This window comes from Venustampulla echinocandica, assembly GCF_003357145.1.
Source record: "Venustampulla echinocandica strain BP 5553 chromosome Unknown scaffold_1, whole genome shotgun sequence".
In the NCBI taxonomy this organism is placed as follows: domain Eukaryota; kingdom Fungi; phylum Ascomycota; class Leotiomycetes; order Helotiales; family Pleuroascaceae; genus Venustampulla; species Venustampulla echinocandica.
In genome coordinates, this window is record NW_022474206.1 from 3,297,958 (window position 1) to 3,314,408 (window position 16,451).

General features: G+C 49.0%; 5 protein-coding genes across 5 annotated transcripts; 2 read left to right on the top strand and 3 right to left on the bottom strand.

Annotated features, from left to right (window-relative positions):
* Positions 1–262: 262 nt before the first annotated feature.
* Positions 263–3,084, top strand: BP5553_03619 (Uncharacterized protein; the record flags this gene model as incomplete). The annotated part of the gene is made up of 2 exons (XM_032012242.1): positions 263–2,424; positions 2,481–3,084. 2 exons carry the CDS (start codon positions 263–265, stop codon positions 3,082–3,084), a joined length of 2,766 nt encoding a protein of 921 aa, XP_031871935.1.
* Positions 3,085–4,448: 1,364 nt separating this feature from the next.
* BP5553_03620 (uncharacterized protein) lies at positions 4,449–6,999 on the top strand (the record flags this gene model as incomplete). Its single annotated transcript, XM_032012243.1, has 8 exons — positions 4,449–4,482; positions 4,583–4,796; positions 4,862–5,020; positions 5,070–5,457; positions 5,880–6,005; positions 6,096–6,182; positions 6,407–6,563; positions 6,632–6,999. 8 exons carry the CDS (start codon positions 4,449–4,451, stop codon positions 6,997–6,999), a joined length of 1,533 nt encoding a protein of 510 aa, XP_031871936.1.
* Positions 7,000–7,695: 696 nt separating this feature from the next.
* Positions 7,696–9,513, bottom strand: BP5553_03621 (uncharacterized protein; the record flags this gene model as incomplete). The annotated part of the gene is made up of 1 exon (XM_032012244.1): positions 7,696–9,513. The coding sequence occupies one exon, from the start codon at positions 9,511–9,513 to the stop codon at positions 7,696–7,698; it is 1,818 nt and encodes a 605-aa protein (XP_031871937.1).
* A 1,202-nt stretch (positions 9,514–10,715) lies between these two features.
* BP5553_03622 (Uncharacterized protein) lies at positions 10,716–11,691 on the bottom strand (the record flags this gene model as incomplete). The annotated part of the gene is made up of 2 exons (XM_032012245.1): positions 10,716–11,149; positions 11,211–11,691. 2 exons carry the CDS (start codon positions 11,689–11,691, stop codon positions 10,716–10,718), a joined length of 915 nt encoding a protein of 304 aa, XP_031871938.1.
* A 193-nt stretch (positions 11,692–11,884) lies between these two features.
* On the bottom strand, positions 11,885–12,456 carry BP5553_03623 (uncharacterized protein; the record flags this gene model as incomplete). Its single annotated transcript, XM_032012246.1, has 2 exons — positions 11,885–12,016; positions 12,079–12,456. The coding sequence occupies 2 exons, from the start codon at positions 12,454–12,456 to the stop codon at positions 11,885–11,887; spliced, it is 510 nt and encodes a 169-aa protein (XP_031871939.1).
* Positions 12,457–16,451: the final 3,995 nt, after the last annotated feature.

Below are 16,451 nucleotides of genomic sequence, written 5' to 3' on the forward strand. Positions count from 1 at the left end.
ATCATACTCTTCGCATAATCGTCCCAAGTTCTTAGCCTGCCAAGTTTCAGTTGCAATTGGCAGGCATCCTTGGAGGCAAAGAGGGCCTCGCATCCCCTATAGTCTTACTTCCCTTTCACCTTTATGTTCCTGATAGAGGTGTGCCAAATTACTAACCCACCCTCAGCGCCAGAATACTCCAGCAGAACTACCCTGATTCGTTCAGTGGCTTACCTCCTTTTAAGAACGATAGTTATTCCTCTTAGCCTCAGCGCCCAACACGATGAGTTCTATTGGCTCTAAGCTCAACTCCGGGGCGCCTAAAGGGGCTCAATCTGTGACCTCGAGCAACTCCTCTATATTGCTGGACAAGTTCAATGGCAGGCGGTCGACGCCGGACTCGGAAGCTTTAGCCAGCTCTGATGACGAGCCTGATCGACGAGAACAGACCCAACCAATCGTCCCACCTCACAAGCCGACTCGAAGATCCTCTTGGCTGAATGACACAACACCATCAGGCACCCAACCCCGGAAAGGCTCATTCGCAAGCAGCTCCATGTCGCCGACTGCATCGCATCCAACCACGCCTGCTGCGGATTCTAACACATGGGCCACGCATCCCCAAGGCAGTTCTGCGGTTAGCCGCGGCCATCCTGGCCCGAGTTCGTTTCCTTGGGGTAGTGGTATTTGGAATACTGAGGCGCGCAAGGAGCCACCGTCCAGGTTGACCGAAGTCCTGCCATCGCCGACATCAATGTACCCTCCAGAGTTAGCTAGCAATGGATTCCCAAGTGGTGATCTACTTAGCAACCAGAGAGATTTGCCGCCAAACTCAACCCTCCCGTTTCCAATCCCGCTACACCCAACGCCAAAAACGTACAGATCTCAATCTTATTCAGTCGGTCAGCTGGATCCTGATTCTTCCGTATCTACTACATCGTCGGGTGCGGCCCCGGGATTCGCAGGTCGAGGCAGACCTATGCCGCATTCTGGACTTCAGCATCGACCGTCGAGGCCAAGCATGCTGAGCGAGATGAGCGACAGTGGGCTGAGCAAGTTGAAGGAGGTCGACGATGACGATGACGAGAGCACTAATGGATCCAACCACGGTGTAACATTGCAGTCAAATGAAGCCAAGACCATCGAGCTACTGGCGAGAGAGAATGCTATCCTGCGACAGCAGCAATTCCAAAATGCGCGCCTCCGGCCTCGTTCCTCTACCAGTAGCGCTTATGGCTTTGGGGGTGCGCATGGCCTTCAAGAGACGTTGCCAGAGGAATCTGATTTCGCGATAGATGAACTCGATGAAGTCAATGAGCTTCAGGAGATGGCCTCAAAGGGTCTTGCAGGCCGCAGAATGAGCGAATATGGAGCAGGTGGCCCGCCTAGAGTTCCTCCCTATGGATCCTTCGAGAATCGCAAACTGGAAAACGTCAAAAAGGCCTTTTGGCAGAGCTCGCTTGGTTTCGGTGGGTTGGCAGATATTCCACAGAGTAGGCGTCACTCCTTCGCCGATGTGCCTACACGTCATGGGTCTATTAGCTCAGCTGGTGAACCGTTGTCTGCACGCGAGACCAACTTGCAGGAGGCTCTGTCGGCGAAGGATTACCCTAACAGATATCAAGAGGGTGCTGGTAACCCTCTCACTGATCATGGTGAGCAAACCTTTGATAAGTCTCGTCGGCCATCTCTTTATGGCCAAAGCCTGGGTCAGATCTCAGAAGACTCTTCTTTGAATGCACGTTATTTACATGACCGACCAACAGCAGCTTCCTACTTTGGTGGTATTGCCACCGTCCCTCGTAATGCCGAAACATACGCCTCCGCCAACTACCAGTCTCCGACTTACCCTTACGGCGCCCCTCCGCACTACCCCGCTGCCCGAGCTCCATCGCCGCATCGAAGCATGTATGGCATGCCACAGCCGCGCCACAATCAACTTCTCTATATTGTGCTTTTCAAATGTTCTCGGGCCGACGTCTTTTATGTTCAGGAAGGGACAGGACTCTCAGTGAAGCCGGGGGATCTTGTTATCGTCGAGGCAGACCGCGGAACGGACCTTGGAACTGTTGCTCGCGATAACGTCGACTGGACGACTGCGAAAGAGCTCAAGGAACACTATGCCGAAGAACATTACAAATGGCTCATGATGTATTCTCAGGGCGCGGCCGGTAATTCGGATGGTACTGGCGCTGGTTTGATGGCTGCTTCCAACGGTCTCCAGGGGAGCGCCGTGGGTGGTATGGGGCCTCCCAGCCAACATGGAATGCAAGAGCCGAATCCTGGTGAGATCAAGCCAAAGATCATCAAGCGGCTTGCTCAAAATCACGAAATCCAAGCCCTTCGAGACAAGGAAGGAAACGAGGCTAAAGCAAAACGAGTTTGCATGCAGAAAGTGAAGGAACATGGTCTCCATATGGAGATACTTGATGCCGAATTCCAGATGTAAGCCACTTTGTAGCCATTCATGTCTTGCGTTTGGCATGCTAACAAGTTACCAGGGATTGGAAGAAGCTTACGTTCTACTACTTCGCCGATGCATACATCAACTTCAACTCGCTCGTGACAGACCTCTTCAAGGTCTACAAGACTAGAATTTGGATGTCAGCCATCAATCCAGCATCTTTTGCCAGCCCATCGCTTGGCCTTCAAGCCCCTAGCGGCGTTGGGCCGGGAGCCGTTGGTGCTAGTCGAACCGCCCAGAACGAACGTCGAGCCCCTCAGCCTGAACAAGCTTCATATGCTAGCTCGCAAGCCAATCGCAACTATCAAGGCGCATTTCCACAGCCTTTCAACCCGGGTCTTGATCGAGGATCAGCACCGCAAACCGCATTTCAGCCCTCAGGATATACATATGGGTATTCCCCATTCGGCGCACCGCCCCGAAATGCCGCTGTCTCCCCGAGTGCTTATGGCCCAATGGACGGATTCACGACATTTACAAACCCAGTAGAATATCAAGGTCTCCCTGCGAGGTTCCCCTCTCCACACGGGACAACTGCGGCACGTGACGCGACAGACTATGGCAGGCAGTCTAATGGACTTTCGACACCCAATGAAGCTTGGATTAGTAACTTCCAGGGCCTCTCTATGAACAGTCGCTAGCGACTTATTAGAGAACCTTGAGGTTGGCCAACCCGGATATCAGAACTAGCACTCGATATACCGGTTCTTGACACTCAATTTGAAGTTACGGCGGCCACAGCTCATCCGGTGCCCGTGCTTTCCTCTCAATATGTGACATATATTGCAACTTTTCGAGGTCAACACGATACTGATGGATTCCTTTTCGTGCGCAGATAGTATCTGCACGCCTCAATACAAAATTAGAATACGATTCTGACATTTCGATTCAGGTCATGAGTGGGCAACTTGATGGAGTGGCAACAATCTTTTTCGCCGCTGTATCTCTCCCTCTACCTAATTTTATTCCTGGGAGGATCAACTTTTCCCCCTGGCGATTTGTGAACGGCTGAGCAGGGGCGGGCGCTTAGCTAGAGAGCCATCGTTGTTGTTTCAAACGATGACCTATGCTGTTTTGTTTTTAAATACCTGCCAATCCCCGGTTCATCATAATCTCAGATTGGCTGGAAGGCGCGAACAATTACTACGGATGAGGGGATTCCGGGGTGCGACTCTTACACCAACGTTTTTTTATTTCATTTGTTTTTAATACTAGGGGTCTCTAGCGCATCAAAGACACATGGCGTTTTCTTGCACAATTTTTTTTTTCTTCCTCTCATTCCACGAACTTCATGAAAATGGATATCAGAGAAAGCGACAGACAAACACACTTGCGATAGATAGATTTGCACATATTTGGCAGGTGTTGCTGTGTCTTTTTTTATTTATTTTATTTTTCTCATCTGGGAAGGGAAAGGGGGAAAGGCGTCTTAAAAAACCCAAGATTAAGAAGACGAGGGAAAGGAGGGGTAATTTGTAAAAGGGAATAACTTTTTGTTGCCTTGCACTCTAGGGCGGCAAACAACTTTTTCTCGAAAATAATCCTTTTTCTTTATCTGAATCTGAACTGAATGCAAGCTGTGTAAAGGGGAAGTAGTAGCGAAAATATTAGGGATTTGTACACCACTTTATTTTTTTGGCATTGATGATGATGATGTGAGGAGTCTGTGAGTTTGATTAAATGGATGAGTGCAGGTGGGTGATGTAGATTCGAGGTATGCGTCCTCGCCCTCGTCCCTTCCCCTTTTGGAAAGACCCAGCCAGGAAGTACAGTTCTAGCGAGACGCGGGTTTCCCAGCTTTCGACCTCCATCCATATATTGCGTTATCTTCCAACCCAGGACGCGCTTTTTATTATTCCGTCCAGCTCATTATTTCCGTTTCAATTCGTACGTCGGATATCTAGTACGAGTAATCCAGGGGATTTTCGTTCACGCGCCAAACTGCCTACTCACCTCAAGGACGTGCCAGGAGTATTCATTTCAAAGCTACGAACAGTACAGCACCATGGCAAAAGCAGCAGGGAAACGGAACTCTGAAAGTAAGTCCTACCTTGGTACATATCATACTTCATACTACAGTGTTTTTCCCCAATCCCCTCGCTCACCTACCGCCGAGGAGGATTTGCTAATACACCGCAGCCACCCCACCAACAGCGCGGCGCAAGCAACGAAAGCTATCGCCGTCAGCTGAATCCTCGATGCAAGAAGACCCCGGCGATGAATCCAGCGATGAGCTTTCCGCCGATACCCACCGCTACGTCAAGAAGAAGGCGGGTGGCAAAATTCGGCATTCTGAGCAGCCGGCTACTAGAGCGGATGAGTATGCGGAGGATGATGGACGGATTGGGGCACAGTATGTATATGGAAAATGATTACTACGGAAAGAAAAAAAAAAACTTTGGATTTTGCTGATTTTAGGGGGATGGGTAGACAGTTCTTGGCGCTGGTGCAGTTTGAGAGTAGGACGAAGAGAATGGATAAGAAGGCTGCGGGCACGTTCTTAGAGGGCTATACGCAGCGATTAGAGGGTGAAGAACGGACTTTGAAAGGGCGATCCGTGGAGTTGGGGAAGGTGGCGTATGGATACCCAGAAGCTTATGAGGTGCGGAGGGCTGATGTGTACCAGTTCGGAACAAGACGCGGATTTCATCGATGGGTTCACAGAGGCATTTAAGATCTCGCGACCAATTGGCACGCCAATCGACGAGGAGAATGGGGATAGTGGGTTTACGGCGCTGTATAAGAAGAGTCGGAAGCTTACTCAGGATGCGAGGGGGGTGTTGGAGGTGTTTGTGAGGATTGCGAGATTAACTGAGGAGGTTGAGAGAGAGGGCTTGGGGGATGTTCGATGGGGCGAGGAAGATGAGGAGCTGGTGAAGGTGCTTGATGCTGGACGTGTAGTTGGGATTCAGAAGCTGAAGAGCCTTGTGGGCTCGTCGCAGCTGGGAGCGGTTGATAAGGACACGGCTCGTTTGGCGGAAGTGATCTATAGGGAGGAGGAGGATGTGTTGCTTGTTGGCTGGGGAAATATTGCGAGACAGCAGGGAAAGGCTACGAGGAAACTGATGAAGACATTTGAGTTGGGTGGTGCGGGAGCTGCTTGATCATCTAGTTGTGATTGTTTGAACATGTCTAGGAGTTGCGTTGCGTTGCAACTGGCTGAGCTATGGTGTCATGTTCTTGCTTATGGGAAATATTAAGAGATAAACTTAACACAACTAATGTAGCTACTATGACTGGATGGTTGATATAGCTTCACGGTGTGATTTCATAGAACGTTGAAAATCGTGTGTACCTTGCAATGCCTTGGGTTCTTGTAGCCTTGGTGGGGAGATGGAGTGGCGGTGGTGGTGGTTGTAATGGCCTGAGGCATCAACATACGCTTGCTTGCATTTCGAAATTTAGAATATCATTTGTACCCCTAACCCCAAGATAGTCTAGTGTCATATTAAGCGAGGCCCCACCTCGATTCGCACACAGAAATCCTCAAAATTTCCTCGACGACTTCAAATTAAGGACCCGACCCCAACGACAACAACCGACATCCCTCCTCTCAATCAAGGTGAGTCTAATTGACGGACGCAGCTGGATAATTCCCCATTTCCACCTTCTTGAGGATAGAGCGCTGGACTGACTGATTCCCGCCGAACAGATGGGTGCCCTTAAATACGTCGAAGAGTTGCAGAAGAAGAAGCAGTCCGATGTGCTGCGCTTCCTTCTCCGTGTGCGCTGCTGGGAGGTAAGATAAAAACAACACATTACACTACACTACACACACAACGACCCGATCTACGAAACGGCGGTCCCCGAAAACAATGCCTTCGAAGATGTTTGTGTCTGAGAGGACTGAAAACTGGAGATATTGTTGGGTGGGCGCTGGATCGATCGTGGAAAACCCTGTGGACATCTTTTGATGTCTCTGCTATACACTCGTTGAACATTAGCTGAGAGTGCATAATATAGCTCCGACAATTGAATGTCATCCACCGCGCCTCCCGCCCGTCGCGCCCTGATAAGGCTCGTCGTCTGGGTTACAAGGCCAAGCAGGGCTATGTCATCTACCGTGTCCGTGTCCGCCGTGGAGGCCGCAAGAAGCCTGTGTCGAAGGGTGCTACATTCGGTATGAATTCATTTGAGAAAAACTCTGGTTTCGTATGAATCTGATTGCTGACGGAATTGTGTATACAGGCAAGCCCACCAACCAGGGTGTCAACCAACTGAAGTACCAGCGATCCCTCAAGTCGACTGCCGAGGAGCGTGTCGGTCGTCGTTGTGCCAATTTGCGTGTCCTGAACTCCTACTGGATCAACCAGGACTCCACCTACAAATACTACGAGATCATCCTGGTCGATCCTCAACACAAGGCCATCCGCCGCGATCCCCGTATCAACTGGATCGTGAAGCCCGTCCACAAGCACCGCGAGTCCAGAGGTCTTACCGCCACTGGCAAGAAGTCCCGTGGTTTGGGCAAGGGTCATGGTTTCCACCACACAACTGCTGGCCGGAGAAAGACCTGGAAGAGACACAACACGCTCAACCTCCAGAGATACAGATAGATGTAGTAGCAGGAGTTCTCTTTGGGTTGTTGTGGCGGTGGTGGTATTGCTACGTGCAGGGATGGATTGTTTTACGGCCATTGCAAATGCATGCTGCAACTGTTCGCTGTTATCGTGTGCCGACGAATTGAAAGTATTAACGGCCATTTTTATGATGCTATGCTATTTTAATTTGAGAGTGAATGTGAATCTTAAGAATTGTGCTGTACAGGAGAGTTCGAAATCGGCGTCAGTTCCCAACTCTCAATGATTTTATTGCAATACCACGTAGCCTTGATTATACAGTATATAATTACTAACGCCTATACAGTTACTAACAGGTTACTGTGAGAATCGTTATAAGTATCTCTCTTAATATATATGGTATAAATTATGCTTGTAATAACAACGCTTAGGAAAGCTAGAACAAGAACAATAAACAGCACACTATCTATATATTGCGAGATATCGAGAAGGGTAAGGAGATTACAATTTACTACTTTAGAGTCCCTAGTAGCTACAAATCTTGCTAAGAGGCGCTTTAAAAGAAAATATGTATTTACTTGCTTGTATTGTCTTGCTCCTTACTGCTAGATCAGAGCTAAGAAAGAGATAGAAGGCTTAATACGATCTTTTAAGGCAGATAGTCTTATCGGTACCATTGTGCGGAAAATGTTGGTAATAGCTATACGTATATAAGTGCATAACTCCTATATGTCATTCTATTACGAAGGTTTGACTCTTAAATCTTCCAGCTTCTAGGAGATCAATGGCTTGCCCATCCATAAACCCATGAACATAGCACTCACCGACAAGGTGAAACTTTCCATCGATAGGACGGAGTGTATAGGCAACGTGACCACCGAGAAGTATACACATATAATCGCCTGGCTTGGTCTCCCCAGGAGCTAAGCACAAGTATCCGCTATCTAACCAGACACAACCACGGCCAGCAGTTGCATAGAGAAGGGAACCCCATTCAAGGCGTGGACGATCTAGTGGTGGGGGCCGCGAGAAGTCATCAACAGACCTCCAAAAATTCCACTCCAGTTTGAAGCCCCTCTTCCTAGAGCGGCCCTTCTTAGCGACATCGGCCACAAGAGTCCGGCTGAAAGCTTCAGCAACAGTCTCTCCAGTTGGCTCATAAATTCCTTGAAGGTTTTTTGGCTCCCATCCCCTCAATATATCACCCATATGAATATTGGATGCATCCAGATAGTTGGGAAGACCAACGATTGTAGCCGTGCCGAGGCAGACTCCCTCAATCACTAGCTGTTTCTCACGTACTGAGACGCCCATGTGTGCTTTCCGAAATGTTCCCTCTCCACTTGCCAAATAGATAGGTGGTATGACGTGACCAAGATCGTCAATTTCTGCTCTATGCTCTGGATATACGGCCAAAGGATGGCTTACGCCAGGGTTACGCCAATCTGGAACCCAAGAGGGTAGATCTGGGTCTCGGAACGACGGATTACAGTAGCCAAGACACTTAATAGAACCTTGTTGTATAATAAAGTATTCGGCTACTTTCAGATAAACGCTTGGGAGGTCAAGGGAGTAGTCGGGAACGATCGACTGTTTCAAGACTTGGTTTACTAAACCCAACAAGGCGTACACCTTGTCTCTTGGATCAGTAGCCTTAAAGTGTCGATAGCTTGCAAGAGTAGCAAGCAGATCGGTGCTGTACCGCCCCTCATTCAGCTTTCTCTGGAGATGCGCCAAATTGAAAAGGCCACGCATGGAGACTGAGCCAAAAGGCTTGACATTATTGAAGTAGTCCTTTAGGTCAGGCCTGATAACTGCATGAGAAAGAAAAGCAGCAGTGATAAGAAAGCCCCACCAGTCGATAGTGGAATTTCCGCACTGTATTGTCTTCGAATTAACAGGTGCCGCTGCTTCTTGAAGGATCCAGACTCGTTGAAACCAATCCCTGGCGAGCAGCAATCGAAACTCTTCTACGGGACTAGAATCGAACTTGCAGTTGCAGTCGTCCAATAAACGCGCCAACTCTTCTTTACTTCTATTGCGAAACTCTGACTCGGCGTTGTCTATTCTGACTCCCTGTTTCAGCCAGTATTCTCCAATCGTTGAAGCCAATGTAAACGCCGAGGCACTTTCATCGTCGTCAGCTCCAAGCCAGATCAGGACCGAGGTAGACCGCCCATATATTTCTCGCATCTTTTGAACCTGAGATTTTCTTTCTAACATATTCAGTTGATCGATACATAACGCATCGATCCAGAATGTTTTATCCTCCTCGTGCGAGCGGAGGTGCTTTAAAGCAGTATGAAGGTTGTGCGTGATGGCCATTTCCTTTTGGTCCAGGAGAATCTTAGAAACTCTTGAAGGACTACCCCAAACGTACGATAGGGCGCAATATGGCGGGGGACAATCAAGGTTCATCTCCGTAATTGTGCACTGAATCGGTGATTCATGATTTCCTTGAAGTATTGTGACCACCCGGGTTGTATTTTTTGACACGTCTAACGGCATATACTTAAAATGGGCGTATGGCTCCATTTGGCCAAGTGACATTAGAGAATATGTATATGTTCCGATACTGCAGCGGTATCATGAATATAGGAGCGGATTTAGATGTTGTGGAAGTCTGATGTCGCTAAGCAACAGTCTTCACGATGTGCGACATGCTTGTAAAGTTGATGAGGGAAACAAAGACGATGATGTTGGCGGTTAAGGGGGCTTCTATCGGAGAATGCGGCAAGACTCTGGTGGCATGCATCGCCTCCTCTCGCCAAACGAGGCTGACGAGCTGATGAAGCTGGTGAAGGTTGCCTAATCCAGCCTAAGCAAAGGCACCCTGCACGGTCATGCAGTGATCTTTGAGGAATTAGGTAAAGACCATCTGATAGGTCCTTTAACGTTCACGGTAAGATGAGCTCGCAAGACAATTGAGGCGGTCTGAATTGTCACGTAACGCCTGGGAGCATGACATAGAGGGCCAATGTATCGAAATATGGGGCCAAATAATATCGTTAATTTTCGGACCGTAAAACTATTAAGAGCTGGGAACCGAAGCCGATTTCGAACTTTACTCTATAGTGGTTGGATCTGTGCTTGGTCATTCAAGGACTCTATTTATGAGCAGAGAAGTGCAACGTAATATTGCAAAACTGACGACTAGGTTCGCTAGCGAGTGCCTAAGAGCTTACTTACCTTATATATGATATATTCCTCGGATCTCCCCCCTGTTTCTATAATCTGAGAGATCATTACCTAGGAGATTGTGCTTTCTAGGTAGTAAACGAACTGCCTTTATCAAAAGGGCTATATAAGGCGATGCTAAAAGCCTCTCTCTAGCTTCCCTCTCCTATCCCACTTCGCTCTAGCAGTATATTCACCTCATACCAAGATCTACTTTCGCCAGAATAAAAAGAAACACCCTCCCTTCCTCATGAAAATAAAATTTCAATCCATATCTCAACTCAATTCCTAATTACGCCTTTCCTTTTAACCAAAATCAGAAGTACGAGTAGGGATCAAATTAAATCATCCCCTAAAGATTAGCGCAAGAGATTAGCTTGGTGCTGTTGAGGAATTGGTGTATATCCCTCGTCACTTGGGCTTTATCCCCGTGAAGCCGTTCGTAGTAGTTAACCCGCTTGTATAATTTTGGACTTGATGGAGTAGTCAGGTAGCTGCTGTAATAGGACCCGTGGGTAATGGGGGTATCATATTGATTTATCCAGCATGACGAATTTTGCAAACAAAAATTATATTTACACGCCCATTGCAAGCACAAAATAATCCCAGCTAATATATCCACGATATGCCTGCAAAAACTCCAGAATAAAATCCAACTCCCACTGATCGCCATCCCTGCACGTAAAACGGGTCTTGTAGAATTCCCACGGCGCAGGATACCAACCCGATTGATGCCAATCGACAATTCCAGCAATTTTTACGGTCCCCTCGTGTTCATCCCGGGATATCAGGATGTTGCTACGGTGCAAATCACCGTGAGTGAAGACAATTGGGACGTCATCGAGTAACCCGGACCGCCAGGTTGGGTCTGGACTTAGATCTGCGTTTTGGGTTTTCTGTCTCTTGGGAGTGGAAAACCAGGTGTGGAATGAGGAGACGTTTGGAAAAACGCCGGTGGGCTGCTGGCCAGCGAAGATGATGTCTTGGAGAGGTCCTTGATTGATAGTACCTATTATCATTTGTATTATTAGAGGCTCTAGTAGCCTAATGTAAGATATACGAAGGCTCACCAATAAACTGAGTAGCCGGATCCTGTTGAAGCTGGCGCAGCTCATTGATGATATGATACAGCTGCACGCAGACCCCATATTTTTCTTCAAAGTCCAAACCAGGCCATTCCTGTTGCAAAGTAGCTCCTGCTATTCGTTGCATATAAATGAATGTTTCTCCATCATCTTGACACCACCCGAACACTTCTGGAACAGGTACGTTTGGGCAGAAGCGGGTGATTGCCCAGAGACATTGTCCCTCAGATATGGTAATTGTTGGGCCATATTTGACTATCAGATTCAGTGCGGGAAATGCTACTGGGGTAGGTCGGTTTAGAGGTTTTGTTTGATAGGCTGCTGCCGCAAGGCGAACGTCAGCCGGGCTTGGTAAGTGCTTGTTTCCACTCTTGAAGAAAGTGGTTTCAGGAAAGGAGATATTTGTGGCGGAAGGGAGGGAAGATGGTAGCATATAAGACCCGGTTTTGGATTTGGTTTCAGTCATGCTGAAGCGTTTTCAAAGGGTTGCTAATGAACGTGCTTTTCGTGGCTTCAATATTATTCGCCTAGGCCACGTGTCTAATAAGGCTTAGTGGATTTTAACGTCACATCTACCTATGCGGGTCCTATTCCAAGGCTGAATTCTCTTCAATTCCCAAAAGGTGTCGATGAAACGATCAGACTCGCAATCTATCCACCTAGTTCTTTGGAGCTGAGTCAAGCTTGGAGAGGGCATCGACTTCAAGTATTTCAGATTCGATAAGCTTCTCAACAAACTGGCGTACCCAAGTCTGGCAATTCTGAATATCGACTCTTGTCCGCCGGCCACCCTAGAGAAATATACGTTAGCTGATAGATGGTATATAAACCCCAAAAGTTTGCAAGTGCTTACGGAAGAGCTGGAGCCAGCCGCTCTCAGACTTGGACCAGGAGCGGGAACATCAAGGGCCAACCTTTCAATAACATCAGTTGCAATGGTATCTATGACGAGGGGCCCGTAGTTGTCTCCACCAACGACGTTTACGCTATCGGTCCAGCCTAGAAGGACGAGCTCTTTGGCGCGTTCACTCGTTGCCATGTCGTAATTCCTCTTGAAACCGTGGACAAATCCGTTTCGAGCGTCTCCTTCAACGTGGATCACCTTTCCCATGTTTCCCGCCTCGCCAGCCTCGTAGGAAGGGACCCAAAGTCCCCAATGGGCGGGAAATAATCGATTGTTGTAAGAAACAAGGTAAATTGGGCGTTGGGAGACTTGAGGGGCCTGAGTCATGACTTGGGAATCTGGGGGGGAATGAAGGTTGAGTGGATGCTGGCAGAATAAACGATGTTGGATAGATGACGCTTGGGTAGACGATGCTTGAGTGGTTATAGATGTTATGCTCTCATTCTCTAGAATGAACGTAATCTACAGAATGGTACAGTACCGGTATGTGAACCGGATATATAGCATCGGTTGTAGGCAGAAGCTTACGACCAAGAGCCCCAGAACCTGTCAGTGGATGTGAGGCTGTCGAACCTACCAAGCAACAGCAAGAATGCATCGCGACGATGTTGGTTTCCCGTGCCTAGTCCAATAATACCTACCTGATGAAGTATGAAGTACTACGTATCTCGCATGGCGATGATATGTTGGTGGGAGTGAGCCCTGATGTTCGACGGTGGATGATATTGTAGCTAGAGTGTAGGCCCTAAACACGAGTTGGGTCGTCGTCAGATCTTGCGACACTTCGGCTTTTTCCCACAGTTCTAACATCCAATTGCGAGTGTACCGAAGACGATTTCGAGTGTGACTACAACTTTGTTAGGTCTTCTGATTGTCAATTCGAAAATTTCAACGCAATATGCAACAAAATTTGCCTGGAAGTTCGAATTAGGTAGCCCGATGAGAACACGTGCAGCTCACGTGAAATTCACGTGAGCCAAAACGGTTTATTCGGCTTATTTGCACCTCGCCCCTTTCTTATTTAATTATTATTAACAGATTCCGAAAGCTCTTACAAATTGCAAAGTCCCACGACGATTTCCTTACAGAATACTATCGATCAAGGCACTACCGGACACCGGATTCTTATAGACGGCAAAAGACGGAGAGCCGCAAACCCGGTCTCAGTGTGGGTGGCTCCTTGCGAATTGCGAGTTGCAACGCAGCAATATTAATAATAGGAGCAGCCGAAATGAGATCAACGGAACTCCTAGTCCGAGTCGGTCACAGATCCACGGCTTTATGGTCTACGAAGGAAGGGCATTGTTTCATAGCAATAATAACAGCGGAGAACTAATTCGTTATTACCATCTCGGTGCGAGTACTCGGGTTCAGGCTGCTCAGGCTTAGACTCAGGCCCAGGCCCAGATTCAGGTTCAGTTCCAGTTCCAGATCAAAACCAAAACACAACAGCGTGGGGGCCATCACCAGCCCTTGCATTCCATTATCGTAATCGGATCAAGCTGCCAACATCCCCGGGCCGCTCGCCCACTCTCCTCGTTCTCTCGTTCTCGAATCTGCAATCTGAAATCTGTGATCTGCAGGCGGTGGCTGATGTACTGCTCGTTATCTGAGATGCCATGCGCCCTCAAGGCGGACTTCCTGCCCTAAAGCCACGAGCGCCGGGGCCATCTGGTTGCGAATGAGATGGTGTTTCGACTCTCTAGTCCCCTCTTCCAGTTAGTTGCCCACGTTGGGATATGCATGGCTCTGCCATTCTCTCAGATGTGTAGCAGGCACAGGGTTGCATTGGATATATATGAGCACGAAAATAAATGTCCGGTCTGCAGTCTGCATCAGAATCTGCGTCCGCCTCCACATCCGCATGCCGGCCGCCGGTTCTATTATCCAGATGCCAGTGGTACACCGAGTACATACCTCCGGCCACTGGTCCTAGATCCGTGCCGAAAGCTGGCTTGCCTAGGTCCAAAGGTAATGTCTCACGGGAGCTCTCCCGAGCATGAAAGCAGTGGAGGAGGATATCGCCCACCGGGTGGCCACCGACTGGGCGCGGCAACGTTTGTTTGGGATCACATCATATATCGACGATGGGTGGATAGGGTTTCCGGCCGCCTCCCGCGGCAACCAGGACATCCCTTGGAGTAATCACTTACCGTACCTTGATGGCTTGTAGGATATTCTTCTGCAATATATGGTGGTCTGGTCGTCGCCCCGCTATGATGGAGAAGTGGACGAGCGGGGCTTGGATGAGAGTTATATAGGTACGCATGGAGAGTAGTACGCGGTGTCTGTCTGGCATTGTGGACTGTATGAAGAGGGTGAAGGGGGCGCAGTATGGCGGTCTGACTGGATGGCTCGGTATCTGTACGCCATACGTACGTATGTTGGCTGGCCGATATATCCTGGAACGGTGGTGGTTGTTATCATCCTTGAGATACCGATCAGATAACATGCCGAGTAAAGCATCATTTTCCTTATCATTCCATGCGCCTCTTCGGGATACAGGAGGCTCCTGACAGGAGCCTCCGCCTGTTTTCAAATGCCGATCTGTGACTGCTTAGGATACGATTGTCCTGCTGAAAGACTGAAATTCGGACACCGCCAGTACGACTACGTCCCCGTACTTGGTGAGCGCTGAGAATGACGCCACACCGAGCGTCTATGGCAAATCCGTCGCAGGGCACGAAAGTACCGGAAGGGGTACATGTACTTCGTACGGATGCTGGTGCAACCTGGGATAAGAGATTCGGTATCCTAATCTGGCCGGGGCGACGGAAGCTGGGATTATCAGGACCAGGACCAGGACCAGAATTCCCAGCACATGTCGCGACGACAGGTCGATATGATGCCAACGCGAGGATGTTATCGGTTGTAGGCTTGTACTCTTCGTACTCTTCGTACAATAATAATGACGGTTAAGCAGGGAGGGGGCGGACAACGTTACCAACGGAGAAGCTTTGAGCAACATACTGGAGTACGCTCCGCAACCGGCTCCTGATTCGAGTTCTGGTCGTGGCTTGTTCTGGGAAGCGGTCAGACAGATGGATATTATCTTTATCTGAGTTGGGGATAGCAAGGCTGCTTTTGGATGTACATGTACCTCAGCTAGGCAAGGTATATATCATATCTGATAATGTATGTACGGAGTATAGGGACCAGTAGTCAAGATGGATACGCCATCGTCCCTAGCTCATCGATCATCGATCATCGATCATCGCCCATCGCCAACGGCTACAAGTCCAGCTACTACTGTACCGCACTGCGGACCGTCCCGATTATTCCCAAGCCGGTAGGTGGTACAAAAGATAGATAAGACAAGGCAAGGTACAGTACATGTACCTGTACCTGAGGGATGGGAATCCTCACGTGTGTGGAGAGTACCATATCTCGAGGAGAGATACGAAACAGATGTGGCATTTGCGCAATATGCAGCAAGAGTACCGCGTGGTACTCGGTGCGACGCCATATATTAGTAGGGGGGCGCGTACTCTATCGCGAGTCGGGAGAACTCTAGGCACTCTGGGCACTCTGGGGGCGCTGTAGGGGGCTCTGTCAGGGCACAGCGACACACTTTACCTTTACTCCCCTTACCCCGTACGTTCGTAATTGCTCCGGTTAACGGCCAACCACCCGCCCAAATTGCGTGCATCAAATTACCTAATAAGGTTTTACCTTCACGACCAGACGAGACGAAACGAGACGAGACGAGAGGGCTAGAGGCAGTACGCAGTAGTCGTCTTCTGTGTCTGCAGTTAGTAATAGTGTATGATTTATAAGTTAATAATATAAACTTGTACCGTACTGTCCCTCTAGGGTTCTTGGGGGGAAGGGAATACCTTAGGCTCAGCTCCAAACAGTTCCGAGTAGCAGTTAGTAACCAAGTGAGACAGGGCCACGGGAACTCACACACACTCTCTCACTCTCTCACTCCCTCACTCGGATCTGATAGCGACGCCCTCTCTGCTATTCTATTCTCCCATTATTACCACCACCACCACTACCACTGCCACTCCCCTGACTCTTGACTCTCGGCTGCTTATATCTGGCTGGGTTGCTTATCTCTGCGTCGCTGCGTCGCTGCATACGGCGCCGTATCTCTGCCCATTCACGGAAGCCCGTCGTCCTCCGTGCTCCCATCCAGGTGTCGCCTTCGTGAACACATCTGATGCAAAAATGCAAAAATGCAAATACCGCCGCCACTTCCTTCGGCGCCATACATACCTTACTTACCTCTGTACGAAGTACCTTCGGTGCTCTACCCACGCCCGCCCATATCCGCCCAATCAACCCCCCCGATCGTCCCCCATAACCCCCTAATCCCC